Below are 24742 nucleotides of genomic sequence, written 5' to 3'. Positions count from 1 at the left end.
ATAACAAGATACTAATCTCTGCCAAACCTCACACAAGCTTATGATCTACGATTTTTTTTCCACTGAACATGTGCTTAATTGATAGACTCTAATTTTATAAATCCAACATGCTATCAAGGCACATAGCCCTTTCAAAAATGTATTGAATCTCTGCAGTTATTTAGCTTGACCAAAATTGTATTCAGAGTCTCAAATCTGAAATTTATTTAAATATTATTATTTATTCATTTATTTGAATATTTTGTTAGGCTGTTTGTTAATATAGAATTCTACATCACCTCTTCCACTACTTGGAAAAGTGGTATCAGGTTAATTATCACATTTTTACTTTTTTTTTTTTTTTTTTTTTTTTTTTTTAACAAAGTTAAAGAATCTTCTGGTCTTCTGTAATTTCTCTTGTACTTAAAGGTATATCAAACACTGTAGGGACAGTAATCTCTTCAATTAACATCCAGGAGTTCTTAGAGAAGATATATTCTTCTCTAAGAGATATATTGTAAGGAATATATCCAAATAAAGTTATATGTTTTAGATTTTGTTTGGAGTTTTCCTCTAGTTAAAAGAAACATTCACATTCTCCTATGATATTAACATAAAGACTTAAAGCTGTGGAACCTTGCTATTTGACATTAAAGTTACTCTTAAATATCCACTTTCATCCACAGTTTTCTTCCTGTCTCTTCTGTCTCTGTTGTTTTTTTGCCTCTGCTTTGGATAATTATGCTTTTTAAAGCACATACATCACATATTGAATGTAATCAGGTTATGATTGCTGGTCCCTAAGCAACCACCATTTTCCAGTCCAGTTATTAAGTCATCTTTATCCATCATTATGAAGTCCAAACTAATTACCTTGTGTTGCAGTCAGTAATTTTTTTAGGGAAAAAAAAAAAAAAAAAAAAGAAAAAAAAAGTAGTCTTCAGAAATCTAATGATGTTTTGCTACTGGCTGAATAGGAACCCAGCATAAGTATCCCAACTGAAGTCTCTAGGAAATGAGAATGAGTTTTTTTTGTTTTTTCTTTTTACACACGGCATATACACCTGTCATCCCTATTTCCTCTTTTTCTAGACCTTATTAGCATATATGCTGGGACATCCATATTTAAAATTATGCTGGTTTGAGTTATTGTCAAACAGAAACCCACCAATGATGTATATTCAAAGAGTGCTCATTCCCTACCTTATATCCCAAACTGTTGACAGCACCCTGAAGCCAGAAATTAACATTCTTGTCAAGCAAATCATCTCTCAAGAATGTAATTGTGAGATGTTTATATACCCTTTATTTATATCTCAGATTCAGAGTTTATGAATATAAGCAGTTAGAAGTTGATTCTTGCAGGGTCTTTTTCTACTAAAATACCATTTTATATTTTCAAGAAGTGGAATAAATACCCTGCACAGAGCTCTGTTCCTCTGCAGCTAACTTGCTTCTAGTTGGCTAACCTGCCAACTCATTTAAATTTAGTCTGAGTATCTCTAAATTGCACATCACCAGAGAAACCTTTCATATTTCTGTTTAACTCTGAGTGCCTTCACTACCTGTGTTTGAACAACTGCTTGCATAAATTGCCTATTGTCTCTGCTAGAAATATTAAAAATATCCATTTGCCTCTTAAAGATTCCCATTTCACTGATTTATTATTATTATTATTAAAATGAGCAAGATCATGCATTGCTTGTGGAGACTGAGAAAACTCACTGTTAGTGTAAGGATGCATGAGGTGTGGGTTTTTTTTCAAGTACTCAAACGGAACAGGACACTGTGTGCCTGTGCAGAACAGTACTCATTTTTATTAAATCAAACCTGACTTCTTTCAGAACAACCAAAGGTAATAGAACTCAGTAAAATTATGATGGCAGTTGGTTTACATGTCTCAGATTGCAGCCTACTCAGAAATACACAGCTATTTTGTTCAAATCTAAAAACCTGTCAGTTTTGTTCAGCAAAGTCCTCTGGTTTACATTCTTGTTTAATAAATCCAAACAGGAAAGCACCCTTCAGTCAAGTATTTACTGTTGCTGCTATTTTCTCTCAGAAAAGATGAGCCATGCTGAGTTTCTAGTCAATAGGTCACCATCACAGAATTTTAAATATATGCTCATTTTATGGTGATTTAGTGAGGAAAGTGTCTGCTAGTTAATGAAATACTATGGTAAACACTCAAGATATGCTCCTACTGATAAAGCACAAGAGGGGAGGGGAGCAGATCAAAATAAAGAGGAAACATATACAGAAGTGCAAACACTTGCAATACAAAATAAAGTACTTGCAATTCACACTCTAAACTGTGCTTCCATTGAGTGATCTCCTCTTTGTATATATATACATATATGATAGAAGAAAGTCTGAGAATATGTAAACAATTTTCTGAGTAAAACAGGATTTGCCCTACAAAAACAGAGAGCTACTACTACTGCTTTTCTTCTGGAATTCATCTAAAAATATTGTCTAAATTATTGTAGAGATAGTAGTAATGTCTGTTTCTATAGCAGTAATGGCTGGATGATTCAGCAGGGACTATGGGAAGTTTTGCCCTTCTGTACATTACAGAAACCTCCAGGATGGTGACAGGAGACTGAAACTATGAGTTGAACTGATATGCCCTAACTGTGGTTCCATGCTATGTGAGCAAAGGTCTTAGATCAGGTCCTGCTGATCAGTACCATTAACACCTGCTTAACTTGTAGAGCAACAGCTGGTAGGCCTTGAGATCTGAGAGCCTGTCCCATGTTTCCTCCATCCTGATACCTCCAACATCAATTATTCCCATTATGGCAATTAGGTCCAAGCACAATTCTGGTAAAGTACTAACTTTGTTGGCTTTACTTGCTCACTTCTGGCTCCTTCTCACTGGAAGAAAAGCCAAGCAGGCCCATAAAATGATCTGTCCCTTGGCCAGTGAATTTTGTTGGCTGCAGTGGTACTTTTGGTCTGAGTCAGTGATGGCAGCCTCCTTTCCCCAAAGCCATGCAGGGTCTATATCCACACTGTTGCCACCACACAGTGAAAGTGGCAGTAAGGTGACAGGCAGATATCGATGGCCAAGTCCAATCACCCCTGTGATATGTAGCCTACTTTATTGTGGGCTCTTCAGGGCTTATGCCAAAACCCAGATTGCATCTGTCCTCTGGTATGGTGCAGTCTGCCTTTGTGGCCTTCTCTCCAGCACAAAAAGCACTCTTTCTGTCAGCACAAGCAATGGAGCAGGGTTGAGGGAAGGAAAGCAGTGGTGCAGTAGGAAGAGTGAGCAAGGAGATACCCTATTCAGCACCAGGGGAGGAGAAAAGGAAGAGGTGGTGTCATAATCTCTGTGTTAATAGATGGAGACTATGTTAGTAATTGGCTGTTTTAACCCTTCTTTTTTCCAGTCCCCCTCTGCTGAACAAAGTCCCCTCTCCTTTTCCCAGTGCCCTGTAGGTAGGCACATGGGTTTCCATCTTTTCATCTTCAAACCAAGCAAATGAAGGTTTATCAGAATTTTTAACTTCTTAAAAACTTCTAATCAGGCTCTTACTTGGCTTCTCTCATCCTCAAGTAAATTAAAAATTGTAGTGGGAGTATGCTACAGGCCACCTGATCAGGAAGACCAAGCAGATGAACTTCACTAAGCAGATGGCTTCGCTAAGGGCAGATCATGCCTGACAAATCTGGAGGCCTTCTACAACAGGATTTCAGCACTGGTGGATAGGGGAAGAGCAACTGATGTCAACTGTTTGGATTGATGCAACACATTTGACATTGTCCCCCATGATACCCTTGTCTCTAATCTGGAGAGAAATGGATTTGATGGATGGACCATTTGGTGAGTAAGGAACTGGCAGGATGGTTGTACTCAAAGTGTTGCGGTCAATGGTGTAGTGTCCATGTGGAAAGCAGTAATGAATGGTGTTCCTCAGAGGTCGGTAGTGGGTCCAGTGCTGTTTAACATCTTTGTGTTCAGCTCTGGGGCCCCCAGGACAAGAAGTACACAGGCATACTAGAACAAGTTCAGAGGAGGGCCACAAAGATGATCAATGATCTGGAGCAGCTCTCCTACAAAGACCTAAAGGGGGCCTGCAAGAAGGCAGAAAAGGGACTCTGTCAGGGAGTGTAGTGATAGGGCAAGGGGGGATGGCTTTAAGCTAAAAGAGGGTGGATTTACGTTAGCTTTTTGGAATAATTTTTTATTCAGGGGGTGAAAAAGCACTGGCACAGGTTGCCCAGAGAAGCTGTGAGTGCCCCATCCCTGGAGGTGTTCAAGGCCAGGCTGGATGGGGCTTTGGGTAACCTGGTCTGGTGGGAGGTGTCCCTGCCCATGGCAGGGGTTTGGAACTGGATGATCATTAAGGGCCCTTCCAACCCAAACCATTCTACAATTTTATGACTATAAATTATAAGTATTTGAACTGTACCCTTCAAAACTCAACAAGCACCTGAATAACCTTCAGCTATCAAAGGTTACATTTTTCCCTGAGAACATCTGCTTATCAGCCCCTACTGTTGGTGTTGAGAGGCATGTTCTACAAAGATGATTCCAAAGCTTTAATGTTCCTTTAGAGCTGAAACTCCCTGTGGGCTTCGGACTGCCTGAGAAACTAATAAGCAATCTGTGTGATTTTCATATGTTTTAAACCTGTATTTTAATGTATGATTTTACTGAGCAGAGGGGCTCTCAGGAGCCCGAGCCCGTCAGGCGGGGGCGCAGCCGGGGCTGGAAGGCCAGCCTCCCCGCCCACCCCCCGCCCGCTCCCGCTCCCCGGCGGAATCCAGTCCGGGTATTTCCTTCTCCACGGCGCCGCGCCGCGTTTTCTGCCCGCTCCGCACCTGCCGCTGCCCTGCAGGCCGGCTGCCCGCGGGACCCGGAGCGGGATCTTCGGGACGGGACGGGACGGGACAGGACAGGACGGGGCGGGACGAGGTGGCCAGGGGAGCGGGGTCCCCTCGTCGGGGCCCGCTGGGTCAGGGGATCGGCGCTGCTAAGTGCATGGGTCTTCTGCCGGAACAAAGCTGCGAGATTCCAGCCTGGTGTTAATTTTTTTTTTTTTTTTTTTTTCCTGACTTCTTGTATGTTCTTTATCTGCGCGTGGGGTTCGGTTTAATCGGGCGGGTTGGGATGCATCTCAAAGGGAAGAAAGGCGAATCTGCTTGAGATCGTCTTCTGAGGCTGATGCTTCGACCCACCTGTAAGTTTTTGTTTATTTTTATACCAGCCGGTTGCAAAGAAGCAAGCTAATAAGCAGTCAAGTTGGACATGTCCTGCTGATGTGAAGTGAATGTTTGAAGCCTAATCTAATGCAAGGTTTAGGAAAACGCAAATTACAGGATTTGTTGTCAGTATAGCATGTTGAACTAACTTAATGTGTTGTTTTAATGCATCTCTGTAGTAGAGCAAGCATATATGCTGCTATAATTCTAATGCTAGAATTCTAATCTTTTATATATATATTTATTTTTATTGCAGTTTAATCAAAGGTTTCCCTTTTCCTCCAAAGAATTCCTTAGATTGAGATTGAAAACATCCAAAGCTCGGTTTCAGTATTTGGGTGGGGGCACTTGCTGCAGCTTGTTAACAAAGCCATTATACTGCAAATGGCATTGTGCCCTCCAACAGTATTCCTGAATTATGTCTGTGCCTGCATGAAATAATAAAAAATGTTGGTAGTGCACAGTTTGCTTTAGGCCAGCTGGAAACGTTCAGTTTACGCCATCTAATGAGATGCAAAGGTTGTCACAGAGTTAGTGCTTGCATGTTGTCTGCTCCTGTTCTTCCATCATCCTTCCACACACCCAGCTCTGTGTCTTTTTTGTCAAAATGCCTATGCCACCTATTGTCATTAACTCCCGAGTAAGGCTGTGGATGAGCAAATCGTAGGAACTGCAAAGATAGGCACACTGAGGATGCCTGATGTAATATTCTACATCTGATCTGAAAAGCAGTAAGGGTCTGCTTAAGCTGTACATGTTATACCTGAGATTGACAGGAGTGGAAAAGGAGGTATGCTTCTTTACTGGTTCTCATAGAAAGGAATTTGTTGAGCTTTTTTTCCCAACAGTATCAAGCCACACCTATTTCTTTCATCTCCAGTGTATTTGTAGAACCTGGGGAGAGTTTTTAGTTCCCAGATCATGGTATAATGCTTTTACATTTCATTCTTTATCGACCTGTGGCTTCCACTGCCTAGAGGTGGGGAGGGGCTTCTGCCCAGACACCCGAAGTAAAGTACAGGTAGGCTTCTCTTCAGCCAGTCTGAGAACTCACCTAACCTTTCGGTCTACCCAAATTACTGTACAAGAGCAACCTGTAATGGTGGAGGTCTGCAGTGCTTTGCACAATACAAGAAGTTGACAAATCCTATTAATTCAGCAGTCTGCAACCTTAAAATTAGCTGAAAGAGATCATTTGTCACAGAGTAAATAATACAGCAGTGGAAGTAACTGGCATGGGATGTTGTGGAGGCCAGAAAAATTAATGGCTTCCACAAGCATTGGACACATTCATGGAAGGCAGTTCTGCCAGAAGCTAAATATAAAAGGCAAGATGTGGCCTTCATCTCAGAAATGTTTGTGAGAATCTGAACAAGTATACCCAGGGAGGATCATTTTCCATGTTCCATGTTGTTATACTACTTCTGAATCATATACTATCAGTCACTTTATTTGAAGAAAGAACAATGAACTAGGTAACTCATTGATCTGATCTAATGTGGCTGTTATATTTTTATGATAATTTGACATGATAATTTGACATTGTCACTGAATAGCAGCAGTTTTCAGATGTGAATTTGTTGCACAGAAGTGTGTTCCAGCAGAGGAAATACAAGAGTATTCACATATGTATGCATGCATGTAACAAAGAAAAGAAGCAAAAGCCTTCAGTATTTCTTAGATCAACCCCATCTCTGACTTCGAGACATAATAGACTGTTCAAATATAAATTACTCAGCTTCAAGTTGTGAAGCATACAATACTGAAAAAAATAGATAAGAGAAATTGCTGTTAAAAAGAATCAATTTCATTTCTTTCCTGCACTGTCCTAGCATATTTTTTCAATTGTTAAAATAGATGGTGTCTTTCAGTAGTACATATAGATTGTTACTGTCTATACAAAAAGTGAATGCTTTGATCCAAGAAAAAATTGATTCAAAATGAGGAAATAAACAGGGAATCAAAATGTTGGAAGAAAAAAAAAAAGACCTACTAAGTTACAGTATTTATTTCCTTGCTGGCATCCTGCTTTTCATTTTCTTGCCATTTCATGCTTTGATAACTGAAACAGATTTCCACTGCATGGACAGATCATTGCTTGTCCATGATGAATATCTCCTGAAAAATATCAGTTCTCCAAAAGTTTTTATTATATCCTACATTGCATTGAAACACAATATTGTAAATGTAATAGTCACAGATTTCTATTAAATAAATAAGAAAAAAATGTGTGGGACTGATGAAGTTTTCTTTTGGTGATACTAATGTCCTTACTAATGTCATTTCATGACAAACAGATTGCAGGTCCTTGTTTTTCAGATAAACCTTCTGTACTCTTAAATTTTTTGTTTGTTTGTTTGTTTTTATTTTTAATATGAAGCATACATGGTATAAGAATACAAATGTTTTTTATTGAAAAAAACATATTCCAGTTTTAGATTCATACCATAAATCTTCTTCAGATGGTTATTCTTGCTCTTCCTCCCTCTACAAAAGTGAGATATTAAGATAAGAAAGAGGGGAGAGAGGTGGGAGGCAAGAGCGGGAATTTCAGCCTACCCACTCTGATGACATTGCAATTTTATTAAGATACTTGAAGCTGGTTGTATGGAATACAAAGCTTGGTCTGAGTGCATTTGCAAAAAGTCATAGATGTGTACCAGTTAAAACTAGCAAATAATAAACAGACTGAAGTTACAGTATTTTAATAGACTTTTAACAAATACACAACATAACTATATTCACTGGAGTTTGGCCAAGACACATCACATTTGACTCCACACTGCAAGACTGTTGTTTGATTATTTATTTATTTGCTTATTTCCTGGCCTCAAAGGCATTTGCTGACTTATGATACAGTTAGCCTCAATAAGACATAAAAACGTATTTAGACAAAACATATACACTAAATTGGGTATTTCTTTTACATAGTGATGCTACCTTTATGTATTGGTTTTACATTCTTCTTTAATGCTTATGAAAGATTCTGTCTAAATTAGATATCATTGACTTAAAGTATAATGGATTTATAAATTCTGCTGAAATCCTTTGTACCAACCAATCCTGAGAATCATTTTTCTGTGATAAAAACTTCTGGGTTTTGATATTAATATCTCTTATGATAAAATTTCCTCAGTTACTTTATCAGTCATACTGTGGGTTTTTTATGACAGTTTAGCAATGTAATTTCTTCTCCCCCCATCATCCACTTACTCTCTTGCTATTTAGAGCCTGTCTGCAGAGAAAAGTAGATCAAAATGAAATTCCTTGTTGAGGATAAAACAACCTGGTTGCTATCCTTCTGCTGCCCTCCACTCATGATCCCATTACTCCTGCATCACATGAAGAGGATAGAGTACAGGGTAGAGAAAAAAATGTTGTTCTTGAAGCTAATTGTGAGATACTTATGCAGTTTTACCTTGGAACTGCTGGTTTCTTCAGCTTGGGTTAAGCTTTATATTGAGCACTTTGCTCGTCAGTCAAAAGATTTCTAGTAGCCCTCAGGAGGGTTTGCAGCTGAAGTACTATTGCAGGCTGAAGTACAGCATTACTGCTCAATATTAGCATCCTGTTCTGTCAGTACAGGCTATCGTCTATTTTTTTATTTTTAGCTTTCCATGCATATGGGATTCCCACTCCAAAGAACAAGCTGAGCTTTTTACCTCTCATACAGAAGGAGAAAAATTAGTCATCTAGAGGAGAAATAAAATGCTACACAAAAATATGTAATGACTATATACACCATTGGTTATAAAGGGTAATGCATGGAGAAGTCCCTCTTCCCCTACAACGCCTGTGGGTTTTGGTCCCACTGTCACAGTGGGACACAGGAGGACTATTACCTCCCACTGAGTTTCTGATGCTACCTGAACTCAAGAGGTCTCTGTTGAATGGAAACATTTGAAGGTATCATTCTTTGACATCAAAAGGATCTCCAGAAACATGCAATTTCTTCTCTTTTGCCTTGACTTTGCATACTTCCAGTTTCTGTTTTATGAATGGAAATGCACTGTACAAATTATGCCTCCACCAGTAATATTTCCAAAGTCATAAGAAGTTTGTGGTGTTTGTTTTTTGTTGTTTTGTTTTGTATTTTTTAAAAAGACATTTCATTTTATTTTCAAATTTAAAACCAATACCCATACCTTTTTTACTGAGATCTCAAAACATTTGAAGTATCTAAAGAACTGCCATCCCAATTAGATATTAGGGAAAATTCTCTAAGTCCTTCTAAGAGAAACAGGGAGAGTTTGAGGTGAATATCTGAAGTGACTGTCTTAAGATTATGCAGCAAATCAGTACCATTTGTTCCCTTGAAAGATTGGCATTCTGTGTTGGCCTTAGTTGTTGTTTGTTTTGTTTGTTTAATTCATTTTTCATCAAAAGGTGGTGCATATAACCATTTTTGGCTCCATAAGGAATTTTAAAATGGAAAATTCCAGGAAACCATACATACAATATACAATCTTGAAACATTCAGTAACTATACCACAGGTACAGAATAGCAGACAAAAAATCCAACATGTTCTTAAAAGCTCTTTATTACTGACTTTGTGAAACTGTTCTGTCAAATAATGACTTGGTTTCATAGCCCTCTTTACAGTACCTTTTTTTTTTCTTTCACTGAAGAACTGCAGTCCAGCAGTAGTCTTAATTATTTCTGTAATAATGGAACTTTGATTGGTGTGTGTTTCAGATCAGTGATTTACCATCTCCACTATGCAGTGACCTTAAAGCCGTAATTCTTCTGCCCACGACTCTGTTTTGGAACTGCTCCAGAGCCATCGAGCGGCACAGCTTCCAGGCCTATTTTGCTTCTCTGATGTTATGTGTTTTTTCACCTGGTTCAGTCATTTTCAGTGTGTGCTGAAAGTACCATTTTATAAGGAAATGGTCTTTGTTTCGCCAACATCAGTGAAGCTGCTATTGCAACTGAAACTTGCTCTGAGCTGTTGTAGTTTTCATAAGCAATTTTTCTCTTGCATGCACCTTGGATAAGACCATTTATTAAGTGTCAGACAGCAAGTGAAAGCACTATATGCTTACTGCACAACACTATTGGCTGGCACAGTAGTTGCTGGCAGAGTGCTTCATACATCACAAATAATATCTTCTCCATATTCAGTGCATGATCAGTGAATTTGTCAGTTTAGACATAAATTGTATAAACAAAATTGTTCCATACAAGCTATAATTTCTTACAAAATGAAACCTGAAACATTACAATAAGTAACATAAATAAAATTGTAAAGAAAAAAAAAAGTTAATACAACCAAGGAAGGACCACATCAAACAACAGAGACACTGCAGGCAGTACCTGTCAGGTCTGCAAAGCAGTCAGGTGTACGCTTGTCTGAAGGGATCTGACTGAGGGATCTGATCAGGGGTCCAAGGCAAAGGTGAGTTGTGATATGTGCCAGAAGAGGGGATGACAGAACAGCAGTCTGAGCCTCACAGGGGCTGGAGGTTATGCTGCAGCCCCTCGTGGTGTTTAGTGCATCCCTGCAGGCTCCTGGGCAGCCTGAACATATTAGCGTGAAGGAAGGAGCCTTCCTGTGGGTGGGCATCTGGGTACCACTAGGTTGCTGCAGACCAATGGACTGAAAAAGCATGTCTGCTATGTGGGATTTAAAATTTGCTTACGAGCAGATGGTAGCCATTTGCAATCGTGTCCTGTGAAGCTCAAGACCCTGTTCTCAGGGGCCGCTAACCCTTTTGCTGTCCCTAGCACCCCTGTAACAAGTTCTCTATAACAAAGCATCTTACCCTGCTTGGTATGTACATGCAGAGAGCAGCATGGCCTTTCAGAGTGCAGAGAGCTCTCTTTCAAGTTATGGACAAAAATAAGGTTCCTGCTGCTTTATACTTGGTTTGTATCGATTACTGAATTTTAACTGAGAGATTGAAATTAAAACCAAAGGAATTCTGAGGGTAAGTCTTTAGAGCAGTCTTTGCTTCATACTGTAGGTGTTTAGCATATCTGATACCACACAAGGTATCCACAGTTAAGTGGCATCAGTATGCTTTTTTTTATAGATATCACTGATCTTAAGACAGAGAAAATAAAACAGCCGGTAAGCAAACACGTGCTTGGGCTTCACACTGGAGGACATTCAATAGAAGAGCTAGGTGGTGTGTCAGAACATAGTTTTCCCTTTGTCTGGTGTTATCCACCTTGCTGGGTGTACAATAATTGTTCCTGATGTGGACTTTTTCACTCTGTGATTTCAGTCTTGTGGATATATGATGTCCCAGATAGGTTCTCCCTTAATTGCATGCTATATGTGATTCAAGCCAACTTATTTATTCTCTCTCTCTCTCTCTCTCTCTCTCTGTCTCACCATGACAGTTCTCAAGTATCAGCATGTGCCAGGGTTCGATGTTGCATTAAACCACTCCATTTAGACATCAAATACTGCAAATAAGAGAAAACGATTTAGTAATCTCAGTACACTGTGACTTCTTGAAATCAATAGCTTCCTTTCAGTGGAGTTTAAACTGCACTCCATTATGTGGAGCCTGATGCAGTAACACAGAGATGCTTAAGATGCCTACTGGGCTGCTCTTTCTGCAGTGGGTAATGTAACAAGATATCTTTCTGAGTATAGGGGACAAGAGAATACATGGCGCTTTAGAAAAATCTATTGCTAAGGTTGACCCAAAAACAATTAGTGGTTCATTTAATTGAATCAACAATTCACCTGTGCAGTCTATTATAATATTACATAGAGATAATTTAGGCTCATTTTAGTAGAGCTAGCTGAAGGGTTATAGAGGTTTATAATGGATTACCTCTGTCTGTCTGCTGAGTGGATGCTTAATCTTAAGCGAAATAGGAAAGCATTCTGGTAGTTCAGCCAGAAGTACCACTCTATGTCAAAGCTGTGCTTCTCCTGCTATTGATATGGTTACTCTATTTCCAGCATTGTTATTTTGTTGTAGCATAAATAGGTTGTTGTCCTAAATCCAAATGGCTGATTTTTTTTTTCACCATTTTCTAAGCAAAACTCAAATGGTGTCTTGTTTAAAATGTGGAAGAAATAGTCATTGGGCTGAGGGATCTTTAGCTGGGCTCCTGAGACTCTTGTTTAAAAGGCGCCTTATGCCACAATCAAATCCAGTATATCGTGTTTTTCTCGTCCCTGCCCCACTATGGGGTACTTTGGGCAGAGTTTTCCCATTGTCAAATAAGAAAGAAGTAGATGTCTATAACGTTTACTGAGAGCTTTGCCATGCTAGAAGTATGCTTAGGTATGCCCTCTTTCTGCTGTGAAGAGTATCACTAGAAAACTCTAAGGGAATTCATAACAGGTTATTTGTTACATACATTGTTGTGCGTATCTATGAACTTCAAGTACTTCAAGTTCTGTTACATTTCCTTCCTAATGGAAGGTAATTCACCATGAATAGATATCTGGATCCTCTCTGTGTGTATTGAACACTGTGCAAGATTTAGAATTTTTTATAACTGTATTGATCTGCATTTCAGAGTCCTATAAAAAGAAAGAAGAAAAAAAAAATAGTACTGATCAGCTAGTATAGAAGAGACATTCAGGACTAAAAACAGTTTTTGTAAGGTTGCAATGAGGGTGCATCTCTCTTCCATCATGGCTGTACCTCTCTTCCCTCCCTCTTTCCAGGGTCAGTGTAACACAGTCCAAGGCCATCTTTCCCCATATAAAGTGGCTGTAATGGTATGGCACAGTGCTGTCCTGGATCATATTTCTTTGTGCTGCAGAGCCTTGTCTGTGTGTGAATCATTCCAGGATCCTTGCATGGGGAATTTTAGGTATACAGAAAGCATTTCTGTTTGTTTATCAAAAACCTGCTCAGGGTGGTAGGACCAAACTTTTTTAGATTTTTGTTTTGTTTTGTTTTGTTTGTTTATTTGTTTCCTGCTAAATCAGGCTGTCATTTTTTCTGCAGTCTTTCTAATTGATGCTAGAAATGTATAAAAAATAAATGCTAGAATTAAACAGAGCTGCCCCCCTCCAGCACTGCTATAGCTTGTTTTATTAGAGTTGCTATGGCGCTTTGAGCAACTCTATAAATCTTTCACTGGTAGATATAGAAAGTAGAAAGGGGAGAGAGGCTGTAGGCAAAAACTGTATTTGCCATGTGTCTGCTTCTGTAAGTGGATTCTGTCATCAAGTTCATGCTAGCCAGGTAAACTTCAGTAATAATCTGAACCAAACTGTTTGTCTCATAATAATGCCAAGGCAGGAGCAACAACTCTGCATCTCAAGGTACTGTAGTAAGGACAAAAAAGGCTTAAAAAACAGGTAGCCTCACAACACTGAATAGTATTGCTATATGCTACTTACACATTTTTGACTTTTGCACATTTTTTCCTCCATACAATATATTTGTGCTTGTTTTCCTGTAGATTCATGGAATAATAAATTTCAACTTTACTGCCTTGTGTCACCAGCATGCTTAAAAATAGATTTTCTTTCCATCTTTTCACCTAGGTAGAAAAGAGCTTCTTCAGTAGTAGCACATAATTTTCATCTGAGAAATAATATTATTTTCATCACAATGTGGTATGTTTCTGCCACAGCTGTTGAAAATGAGCCCTGAAATCAAAACCAATAACAGGATTAAACTCCAGAATCTTTTTGCCATTAAAGAAATAACAAAATATAAATAACAAGTAATTGATGTTAAGCATACATTCAGTGAATGATAGCACACAGGATGTGGCAGCAGCTGTGAGTTGTTTAAGTATACTGTGTAGTAGTTACGTACATCTAAATGGTGATTAATCTGTGTAGGTAGTGATCATGTGAATATTCAGTGTTAAGTATTTGTATGCTATAGTGCATCTGTGTTAGAATAGGTTTGCCTGAATTGTCTCTGGTTATCATGGCCTTCATCTCAAATCAGGAGGTTATATGGTTAAAGGAGCAAATGACTGAAAACAGATAAAGTTTAAAAAGGCAGATAAATGGTATTTTTAGAAGTCTTTTATTACAGAAATGCTTGTGGGTGAGGTGCCAGCAGCAGATAGCTGTGTTAGATCTGAAAGCAATAATATTAATATCGCCAATTGCTAATAGTAATACTATATGCTACAATATTAATTTATACAACATTGTGTGCTGAAAATTAGATCAATGGAAAGTAGTTGCATTGTACATTTCCCTTTAAATAATATGACTGTCATCTTTTTTGCTCTTCCCTTTGTTATAGGGAGAAAATTGAATTTTAGTCATGACAACAAAGACATATTTCATTATATAATCATTACACTCTCCAGGGATGGGTTTACAGCAGGCTCAAATACACAGGGAGGCAAAGTATAATGGCCTAACATCAGAATATCTGTGTACAGAGCCCCATGGGACATGCATGGAGGAGCATGTTCACAGTTACAGAACTCAATCCATCTTGTTTTAGCGCTAATGTGATGTGAGCCGATTGTAAATTTATACTGGGTGTCTTACACAACTGTCATTTGTGAAATGTTTTAAACAAAAATGCAGGTCTTTAGTAAGATGCCTTGTTTTTTCTTCTTTAATTCTTTCAGGATCTAGTATCCTATTTACTAGTATCCTATTTATTCACAAAGTATAGAGAAGAATGGTTCTGAAGCTCCTAAAGTAGTACAATCATATTTATGAATTTTTACTCTTGTCATTCAGGATTGTAAATGGGAGGCTATTAACACTGCTGTATGAAGTTCCACAGGCTCTGTAAATAAACTGTTACTGACATCAGTTTCAGTGTTTATGATTTCCTAACGGTTCCTTAGATTATAAGGATTACTCAAAATTATAACCATTCACTGCATATACCAGGAATATTTTATTGAAATAAGAGAGCGAATATTGTGGTCAGGTATGAATCCTGTCTGAGTTATACCGACTTTCAGACAATGTGACTATTAAATATGGAAAATCTGTGTATATGTATGAGTTTTCTTACTTAGTATAAAATTTTTGAATTGATGTTTATTGATGTTGAATTGAAGATGATGTTTAATTGTTCAGTCAGGCAACTTTCTTAAAGGAGGGCTGCGTGAAAGACTCACGTGGCATATAATGATGTTAATGAATCTAAGCTAGTCTCTAGATGAGTCCTGAGCATGTTTCCACTTTGTCACAGTTAACAGCCACTGCTCACTGACAGTTTGTGAAACATGGATGTAATATTGATACAGGCTGGATAAGCACTAGCAGAGAGAGGAAGCTGTTCTCAAATGAGAATGGAAAGGGAAAATGGGAGGGTTAGAACAAATCAGTTCTTGTACTGTGGATCATATAAGGAGCTAATGCTAGTAATCATCAGATTATGTGACCTCCTTTTGTGTCCTGATGCTAGGTGAGGACTTAAATGTTGCATGTTTATCATTCTGAATTGGTTGCCACAACAGAAAAGGTACAATTTGATTTTGTGTGAAAATCAAGCAGTTGTTTTAAGTGTGCTCAGGATTTGTCCATCTTTCACCAACCTTTCCCCACTTCACATTTATTATGTAAATCCCTCAGAAAGCTTGGCTTGAAATACTCTAGTTTATCACCTTGAAACTCCTTGTACATAGCTCTTATGCAAAACCCTTAGTACTCATAGAAATAGCACAGTCACATATGGAGCTTTTAGAATGCCCAGTCAGCAGCCCAGACCTCATTGCCTGGAGCATGTAATTGATCTTCATTTGGTTAGAGCTGAACACAGACCAAAAGGTTTGTAATGCATTTTCTAATAACTTTTTTTTTTTTTTGTAGTAAAACTCAAACCCAGATGTGCTTCACTTCCAGCTCTTCCCCCATCTCTTAGGATAAAACTGTTGCACTTTTTTTCCTCACACCTTTCTCAGGAGAACCATCTCCTGTCTCAGCTCTGTTTTCCTTTCTTTTTTTATGACACAATCTTGCGATTTATATACAGCATCTTTTTTCTAGAAACCCCATTCTTCAAACCCTGAACATTATTCCTATCTGAAAAGGATGCTTTTGAGCAGCCTGGGGCTGGTTCTTAGTCTCTCTCCCTGGAGTACTGTGTTGCTTTGCTCAACTCAGTAGGAGTTTTTCCATTGACTTCAAGGGCCAGACTTTAACACCCCTCCCTGCCAACTCAGGGAATAGAAACCTGGTGAAGGGGAATTTTAAGAATCTCAAGGGCTCTGTAGAAATACTCTTTGGTACAGTGCAAACATGATGCTGCCATGTTCCTTTTTCATGTACTCTATGCTACCATGGAGGAAATTAAGCTGAATTTTTCACTGCAATGTAAATTTTACATGGGATACTGCAGTGAGGTTTTGGTGTGCTAATATTCTCTTTGATACAGCTGGATGAGTGCCAGTTTTGTTTCCACATTGTTGTACTGGACTGAGTGACTTCAGCTACCACAACAGATCCTGCTAGAAATAAACCAGCTGCAAGTGGCCCGCTGATTCTTTGGTTGTTAGGACGTGTGCTGTGTGTTAGCTGGTATTTTAGAAGTGAGGAAATTCAGGTTTGGGGAGTGGCATCTGTTTCAACTAGCCTGTGTTCTGCTCATGAAGCCCAGCTACCAGCTTGCAAGCTAGCTGACAGCCACCATGTGCAAAATGTCTGACTTATAATATCTCTCCACTGGCAGGGGCTCTGACGGGAAGGCACAGGAGCACACGCTTAGCTCCTCAGCAGGAGAGTATGGGGAATTTGCCATCTCCATGTTTTGGAGCCTGTCTCTTTTCAGTTGTGCCCAGCGACAGGATGAGAAGTAATGGGCACAAATTGAAGCATAGGAGGTTCTGGCTGAATATGAGGAGGCACTTTTTTACTGTGAGGGTATAATTTTAATGATAGCATAACAGTGAAACCAAGCCACATCAAGGCTTGAAGGTTTCCTACTTTAATCTGTAATGAAATAGAAAGAAATAGAAAGGGTCTGAAATGTTCTCAGCCTGCTGAAACAGAAAGTTCTAAGCTGAGCTTTGGGAACTGAGTGTTAAGACTGTGCTTTCTAAAGCAGTGATTTGTTTTATTTTTCTTGATTTCCTGTAGAAATTGGAAAGATTGACCAAGATATATATAAATACAACACACCAGGATTCACTGGCTGCCTATCAAGGGTACAGTTCAACCAGATTGCTCCACTAAAAGCAGCTTTGAGACCTACCAACGCCTCTTCTCACGTCCACATTCAAGGGGAACTGGTGGAATCCAACTGCGGAGCATCTCCACTGACAATCCCACCAATGTCGGCCGCAACTGACCCATGGCACTTAGATTCAGGTAAGGTGGGCTTCGTTCCACATTAACTCATCTGGGCAGTTGAGAGAAAGAAATACATTCACCCTCCTCTGTAAGAAAAAGTGGCATAGAGCAGGCGTAATGTATACATGATTAGAGGGCAATACTCGTAGTAGGAAATGCAAAACTGGAATGACAGAGATCACTTCTAAATTCTAAGTTGCAGAATATTTTCTTTGTCTTTTTTTTACTCATGGTTACATTTGTGAAGGAACATTACAACGTTTTGGTAAGTGGGAGTGGTTATCAGTTTCATTCTTTCTAGTACTTCTAGATGTTCAGTAATGCAGATTAGTGTCCTGTGTTCATTATGCATTTGTATTTTACATGTATTCATAATATATGTGCCACCTCTACATTTTTAATAGGTTGAACAAAACTTGTTTCAGGTTTGTACTGCTTTTCATCCTGTATGTTGTGTTCTTAATTATAAGTTGAAGAGCCTGGACTCAAAACACTACAGAAAATTTTAGATATAATCAGAGTTATAATACTGAAGTATTCAGCTTTACTTTTATTTTCTGTAAGTCTTACACTGTTTGATTCTTGAGTTTTGCACTTACTGCTATAATAGCACTTTGTAGTATTGGAAACATAGTAAGCAGGACATTGCTAGTATAGATAAATAATGCATGGTAGAATTTCTTCTGCTGAATTGCTAATAAGTGAGTATATTGTAGTCAGCGTCATACAAAAAAAAAAAAAAGTAAATCTAATTTTAGGCATAAATGTGTTTATAAAGTACTGATTTGTTTTCGAAATGTCTGCTTTCCTTAGGCTATGTTTAATGGAAAATCCCATTAGTCATGACTGCATTCTTCTCATGCTGGAAATGCTGGAAAGCCAAAACAATTTGCTGATCCCAGCAATCTTATCCTGCTTTATGACTGGCAGTCTTTGAAAGTGTACATTATAACTTACTTTAGAGGGTTTTTTTGCTTATTTTTTCTTGCTGCATGGGTGTCATTTTTTTAAAAAAATCTGCTCCCTTTAAATTCATATTCAAGGGTACATTGACACTTGTCTCATGTTTTGGCCTCATTTATACAGGTGTAAATTAGAACGCATCTGGGCAAGTTGATGGCTTGATAGTGGTTGCCTTTTCTGTTTGGGGATCCATCTAGCTGTCAGTTTTGATGTGAGAGAAGACAGGTTCCTGTCTTCCTTAGAAGCATGTGTCAAGGTCATATCTTTGTCATTTTTTTTCTCAAAATCTCAAGCAATTCTTTGTAGCCTTTCTTTTCAGCTCTTCTTCAATAGAGAAGGAGGGCAGAAGTTTCTAAGGAGAGGGAGATATTCTGGGTCTGAGGGTCCCAAACACAGATATAGGCAGTATCGTACTCTAAAATCTTTCATTCCCTCCATACTACCACACCTTCATAAGACTTCATTGCATCTCTTCGCCATTTGTAACATGCAATCTCCTACTTGATTTTTTTCATCACAAATCTTAGTAGTCCATTTATTCTCTGAAATCATTAGGTCAATTTCTATGTGAAGTTATGTTCTGTGCTTCTGTTTCTGTAAGAGCACGTTACCTGGAAGATACCTCACTGACTCATGTCTTTAAAAAATGTGCCATAAACTTCATGAGGATGAACTGCTGCAGTGAGTCTTACACAGCTTATGTGGTTTGGTTGTTAATTTTGGTTGGTTTCTTTTTCTTACAGATAATTTGACTGCAAGCTAATAAAATATTGTCTGGATTTACTCAGCATAGCTGAACTGTTCTTAATAGCTCCTGGTGTTAAAAAAGAGAAGGTTCTGTTTGCCCTTGTCGTGTGCTGCTATGCTTGACCTTGTATTCATTTGGTGTTGAAACCTTTGCTGAGTCAATTCAGCTTTGATCTGACAGATTAAAAATTTATACATCTCTTCTTGATTAGTTGCAGTACTCAAGTCATGTAGCCATCATGAAGGATATCAGGGACCATGCAGTATGAAGGTAGCTTGGCTCAAGTGGTCTGTTAACTTCAGTCCAGTAAAAAAAAAAAAAAAATCTAATTGCAATAGTGGGATTTGACTGTTTCAGTTTTGGGCATCCAGAATATGATGGCCAGCCTTTACTTGTGGTGATGAGAAGTTTCAGTAAAACTGGGATCCAGGGATTCCTCCTCTTGTCCCCTCCAGTGTTCAGCAGCAATAAATGGAAAATATCATATTGCTTTAAAGACTGCTTGTAAAGAACTGCCGTACACTAAAGAACACAACGATGTCAGGTCAGTTATGGTGTGTTATGGGAGTGGTGTTTCACTGGGGCAGGAGTGAAAGGACATTCAGCTGTGTATGAACAATTCCAGATGTTCGCTTTTGGTGAAATACCTGTGATACAAAGAGGAGGTATCACAGCAACTCATTTAGTGATGTCAGATAAGAACAACTCAGGCTTTGTAAAATTATCTCTGGTGGTCTGACACAGCTGGCTCTGTTTCAGCTTCAGGAAAAATATATACTGTAGACTGCATTAAGTTAGACATAGATGATGGTGTCTGGTAAATTAAAGTGTTTGTTTACAGTGTCACTTTGCATTAGCAAATTGGCAGTTCGCACTATTATTTTTTTATTTTTTTTTCTGTTTCACAGTACCTGCCAGAAAGCTTTTAAACAGTTTTACAGTTTTTGTGAATTTATTCCTTCACTAAACTGGCTGAAGGGGCAAAAGGAAAAACCTCTTTGGAGACTCACAGAAACACTTGTGGTGCTAGAGCAAAAGCCACAAGATGTTCACACTCACTCTGCCACAAAGCAACGCGCATGCATTTGAAAGCAGCATGTCATCCATTTAATTTTAAATAAATCCTAATAAAACATAAGAGTTGAGACACAGGTGATTAGTAGTGAAAATAAAATGAGAAAAATGATTTGGCAAGTATTAAATGGTATAGATGGTATGGGTCTTGTTTGGTGATACAAATATTTGGTGCACTTATCCTGATTCATGTTTTGAATTAAGCGTCAATTTATACCTTTGCTTGTCAAATACCATGAAATAGAACTTTGAACATTGAAACACATTGAAGAAGAGAGCCAAAGATATGTGTCTAAATAGGACAGGTACCCCCAAAGGCAAATACAATGATTCTTTCACCTCTAAACTGCAATAATAGATCAGACCTTATGGATAGTTACTAGATGCCAAGCAGGTTCTGCCTGACGGATGACCTACATGAAATATTTGCCTTAAACTCTTTTATGTGCTTACCACATGGACACCTCCTGCTAGCTGCAAAACACTGTGGATGCCCTAACGTAAAGGGGGGAAATCATAAAGACACATATCAGTCACTTACAATTGACCCTTAGAGTTAAGTTTTTGTCAATAGGAAAGCTTATTGATTTGTTCCCCAGACAAATGGGCCATGCAGCATCTAGATTTACTGTTTTGCACTTTCTATTAGTCTTGAATTCACATATATTTCAAATTTACATTAGTTCTTTTATTTATTTTTGTTATTATTGCAAAAATGCCACTTCCCTCCCTCCCCACTCCTGGCTGGCATTTTGCCATCCTACCACAACATTATCATAAACTATTATCATGTTCAGCTTGTGAGTATTTCTATAATACATAGTCTTTTCCTGTTGCTATGGTGATCCGTTCTTGGTGGTGATGAAGTGCAGAAATTCAACAAGTCATTCTTTTCTACAGTGTGACTTTGGTGATTTAAAATGTGATTTTGGTGGTTTAAAAACAAAAAAAAAGACAAAAATCAAAACCAAGCAGGTCATCAAAATAGTTCCTTTCCTGTGTTTTCCTCCTATCTGTATTATCTCAATTCATGTGAGAAAATTGAATTTGCCTTGGTTACATCAAAAGGAGTGTAGGAAGTAGGCAAAAAAGAGTTTGATCAATGACCATATTATATAAAATATGTCCACCTGTGCATATTGTCTAAAGGCCTGCCTGTCTGGAGTGTATTTCAAAACAAACGTTAAAATTGTATTTCTTTAATTATATTAGCATTCATTTTAATATCTATTACTGTAGCTTATATTAAAAAGTTAGTAAATTTTATGTTTTTTAGTATCAATTAAGATTAGCTAAGGTATTATATGTCACTGATATATGACACTTTGCTCTGTCTAGGGAAGCAACAAAAGCCACAAATGATTTTTGTATTTTTGTAGTAAATAAACTCCCAATCCTAAAAAGCCTTGTACACAAAATTGGAAGATTCATATTACTGGGGTGGGGTTGTTCAGTTTGTGGGTATTTTTGCAGAACATAAAAGTACATTGCACAACACAAAGGTTCTGCAATGTACTAATGAAGTTTCACTTCCAAACTTTTCTTTTTTATATAAAAGATACTGCAAACCTCCTACATGTATGTACCTCTCCATTTTAGGTAAAAGGTGTTCCAACTTGCCAAACTACCTTATTTCAATTTTTTTTATTTTTTTTTTTAAGTATGAAATACCAGAAAAGATGGGATACATAGAAGAGTTTACAGACCATACTTTGGCACCTCTAAGCTGCCATCACACTACGTGGCTGTGAGGTTCATTTATTCTCTTGGTATAAACAAAATAGCATCTAGAGTATTTAATATAGGGTTTAATTAAACCCACACTGGCTTCAGCATCATTTTAAAAATTAAATTGAGCAGGATTGAATCTGCAGTGTTTTTTCAAGACGCTTTTTTTCTGACAATGGATTTAAACCCTAAAAGCTCTTCACTGTTTTTGTAGAAGGTGAAAGGCCTTGCCTTTTAAGAATTAACAGCTTGACATCAAGAAAAGAATTAACAGCTGCTTTGAAATGTATATTAAGCATGTCTGGCAAAACCATTGTATGAAGGCATGCACTGTTGTCATTAAGATCAAAATGGCTGCCTGATGATTAACTCCCTTTTTGTTACAAATGCATCCTTCTTCCTTTAACAAGTGGTGACAGGAGAAGAGAGTGGGAGGTCTGAATGCAGGCCATATGATCCATGCTTACCTAATAGGCAAACGGATTATCTTTTGTCAGCAAAAGATAACAGGCATTTTCTGGGCTAAGAGAAAGTGTCACTGGTGATACTGGTGACAGTGCTGAAGGTCACCCTCCCATTCCAGGCATCATTAGTTAGGTCCCCATGCTGTGCTCTGACCACTAGGTGCCCACGTGTCAGAGGGCACCATGATGGTTTTTGAGGAGAAGCTGTGTCAGAAATGCACTGGCCATGGATGTGACTACAAAGATGGGACATAACTCTTGCCTTTGTCAATGAGTTCACAGTGGGAAGAAAGGACAAAAGTGTTACTTGCTGGGGCAGGAGGCAATTCAGACCTCAAAACTGTTTTAGGTTATTGACACGTGAACAAAAGGGTCTTTTCCTGGCTGTGGGCATTGATGGAGTATTGATAGCACATCCTGAGCTTAATGTCTTGTATGCATCAGTGAATTCAACAGCAAAAGGATTAAAATCAATGGTAATGTGAATCAGCACTCATTCTCTCCTCCAAGGACAACAGGAGAGCAGATTCCTTTCTCTGTGCTTCCTGCAAGGGGCAAGCAAGTGGAGGGGGGAGGAGGGGATGACAGAAAAAAGAGGCGCATCACTTTTGTTTGTGATGTGGCCTTACACATCTAAACTCTACGTGCTAGCAAAATTAGAAATGGATGTGAAGGCAGTTGCTAGAATAAAATGATGCTCTTCCTTTCTCAAGCATAGCATACAGGATTAGTTATCTGTACTGTGATCAGAGAATGATGCCAGATTCTCTCTGTTATAAATGAGGTCTCAACTCAATCTGAATTTTGTAATATTTATAAAACAAATATTTCTAAAAGGTATAAAAGGCAAGTAAACAGTGCTGGGTGTGCGGGGAGTCTACACTCCACCAACATGCACACACAAACATCAAACATTCTAAATATAGAGAACATTGCTTAACATACTAAACACAAGTATGCCTATACATACGTACAATCAGGAAAGGTAACAAAGAATCCTTTAAGTTCCATGACTTAACGGTCTCCATTTTCCATTCCTTTTCTTGATTAGTAACAAGTCTCCGTTTTCCGTTCCTTTTGAACAAAATGTCTTGCTTTAAGTTGTCAAGCAACTCGGTCTTCAGGCCTTATGTATTCCGATCTTCCCAGATCAAAGAAAAGCATATCTATCTCCTTTTCAAGGCCAGTAGGGCCTGGGTCAAAAGGCACGTCCAGGTCAACAGGGGGCGTAACAGCAAAAGCCTTCGATGGCTGTAGCAGCAGAGGGGCCCATGGCGTAGCAGTCGGATCAGTAAAGGAGCCCGCAGCTCCCTCACTGTCTGGCAAACCACACGCTTCTGACTGTGGTCCCACATGGCTCTTTACAGCCTCAGAGATTGCTCTCCAAGTGCCGAGCAATCCTACTGCAACCTTGTCGTTTCTAGTTGCAGAGTCCCACACCTTGACCTCAGTTTGGTCCCATATTTCAGGCTCATTATCTGTCCGATTGTTAATAAGGAGAATAAGCTGTAAGGTTACCAGGACAGTCTTTGTTCCTAAGGACGTATGATCCCCCATAATGCGCAACTGCTTACCAGCGAGAGGCAGTTGTGTGCACAGGTCGCTTCTCTCAGCTCGAGCTTCTCTCCAGCTCCAGTGCGCCTGTTTCCAGCAACTTTCTGTACGAGCTTCTCTGAGCGGTTTGCTGAGTCTGGCCCAACCTATCTTCATGAGGCGATCAGTGTGCCTGCTCCCGTCCTGGTCTCCATTCTGACAGCCTGTTCCTCTTCACCTCTTTTTCCTGTCTTTTTTTTTATTGATATAACTTCATCGGGTTGCCTTTTTTATCTTGAGGGCAGGCTCCCCTCTTATACCCTTCTCTCCACAGCAGTTCTTTTCAAAACAACTTTTCATTGGTCAAACAACTTTGAATGTAACAACAGCAAACACCCAGAAACATCCATGCCTTAACGGCTGGAGAACAAGAAACCATCTGGAGAACAAGAAACAGGAGACTGCATGGAGTCTCCTGAATCACCCTTCTTTGTTCCCTTCTAAACTGTTTTATATTCCCGATGGCCTCGTCTTTAAGAGTCTAATGTTATCTCAACCATGGGGCTTTCCAACCCCAATGGCCACATTCCCAAATCTCCCCTTTCTTTATTAATATCAACCATTTTCTCGACACGAATTACCACTCCATATATAACATCTCTTTGAAATTTTCAATGATTAAAGGTGTTGTTGTTTTTTAATTAATATAGCCAGCATGTAAACATTGGGAGGCTCTTTGTCTGCCAGTAAGCTGGTTTTATGTTTATACTTCCTATACAAGAGATGGAAGAAGCATTTGCAATCTTCTCTGGAAACAGATTTTTCCTCTGTCAGAT

The 24742-nt window shown here is 38.7% G+C and overlaps 1 protein-coding gene across 1 annotated transcript in view; it reads left to right on the top strand.

Annotated features, from left to right (window-relative positions):
- Positions 1–24742, top strand: part of CNTNAP2 (contactin associated protein 2) — a 1125334-nt gene that overhangs the window by 1081317 nt on the left and 19275 nt on the right. The window contains exon 22 of the mRNA XM_068674838.1: positions 17184–17414. Coding sequence (XP_068530939.1) covers positions 17184–17414 — 231 coding nt within the window. The remainder of the gene's footprint in view (positions 1–17183; positions 17415–24742) is intronic.

The sequence above is a fragment of the Anas acuta genome, chromosome 2 (assembly GCF_963932015.1).
Source record: "Anas acuta chromosome 2, bAnaAcu1.1, whole genome shotgun sequence".
Taxonomy (NCBI): domain Eukaryota; kingdom Metazoa; phylum Chordata; class Aves; order Anseriformes; family Anatidae; genus Anas; species Anas acuta.
This window is presented reverse-complemented; position numbering and strand designations above follow the sequence as displayed.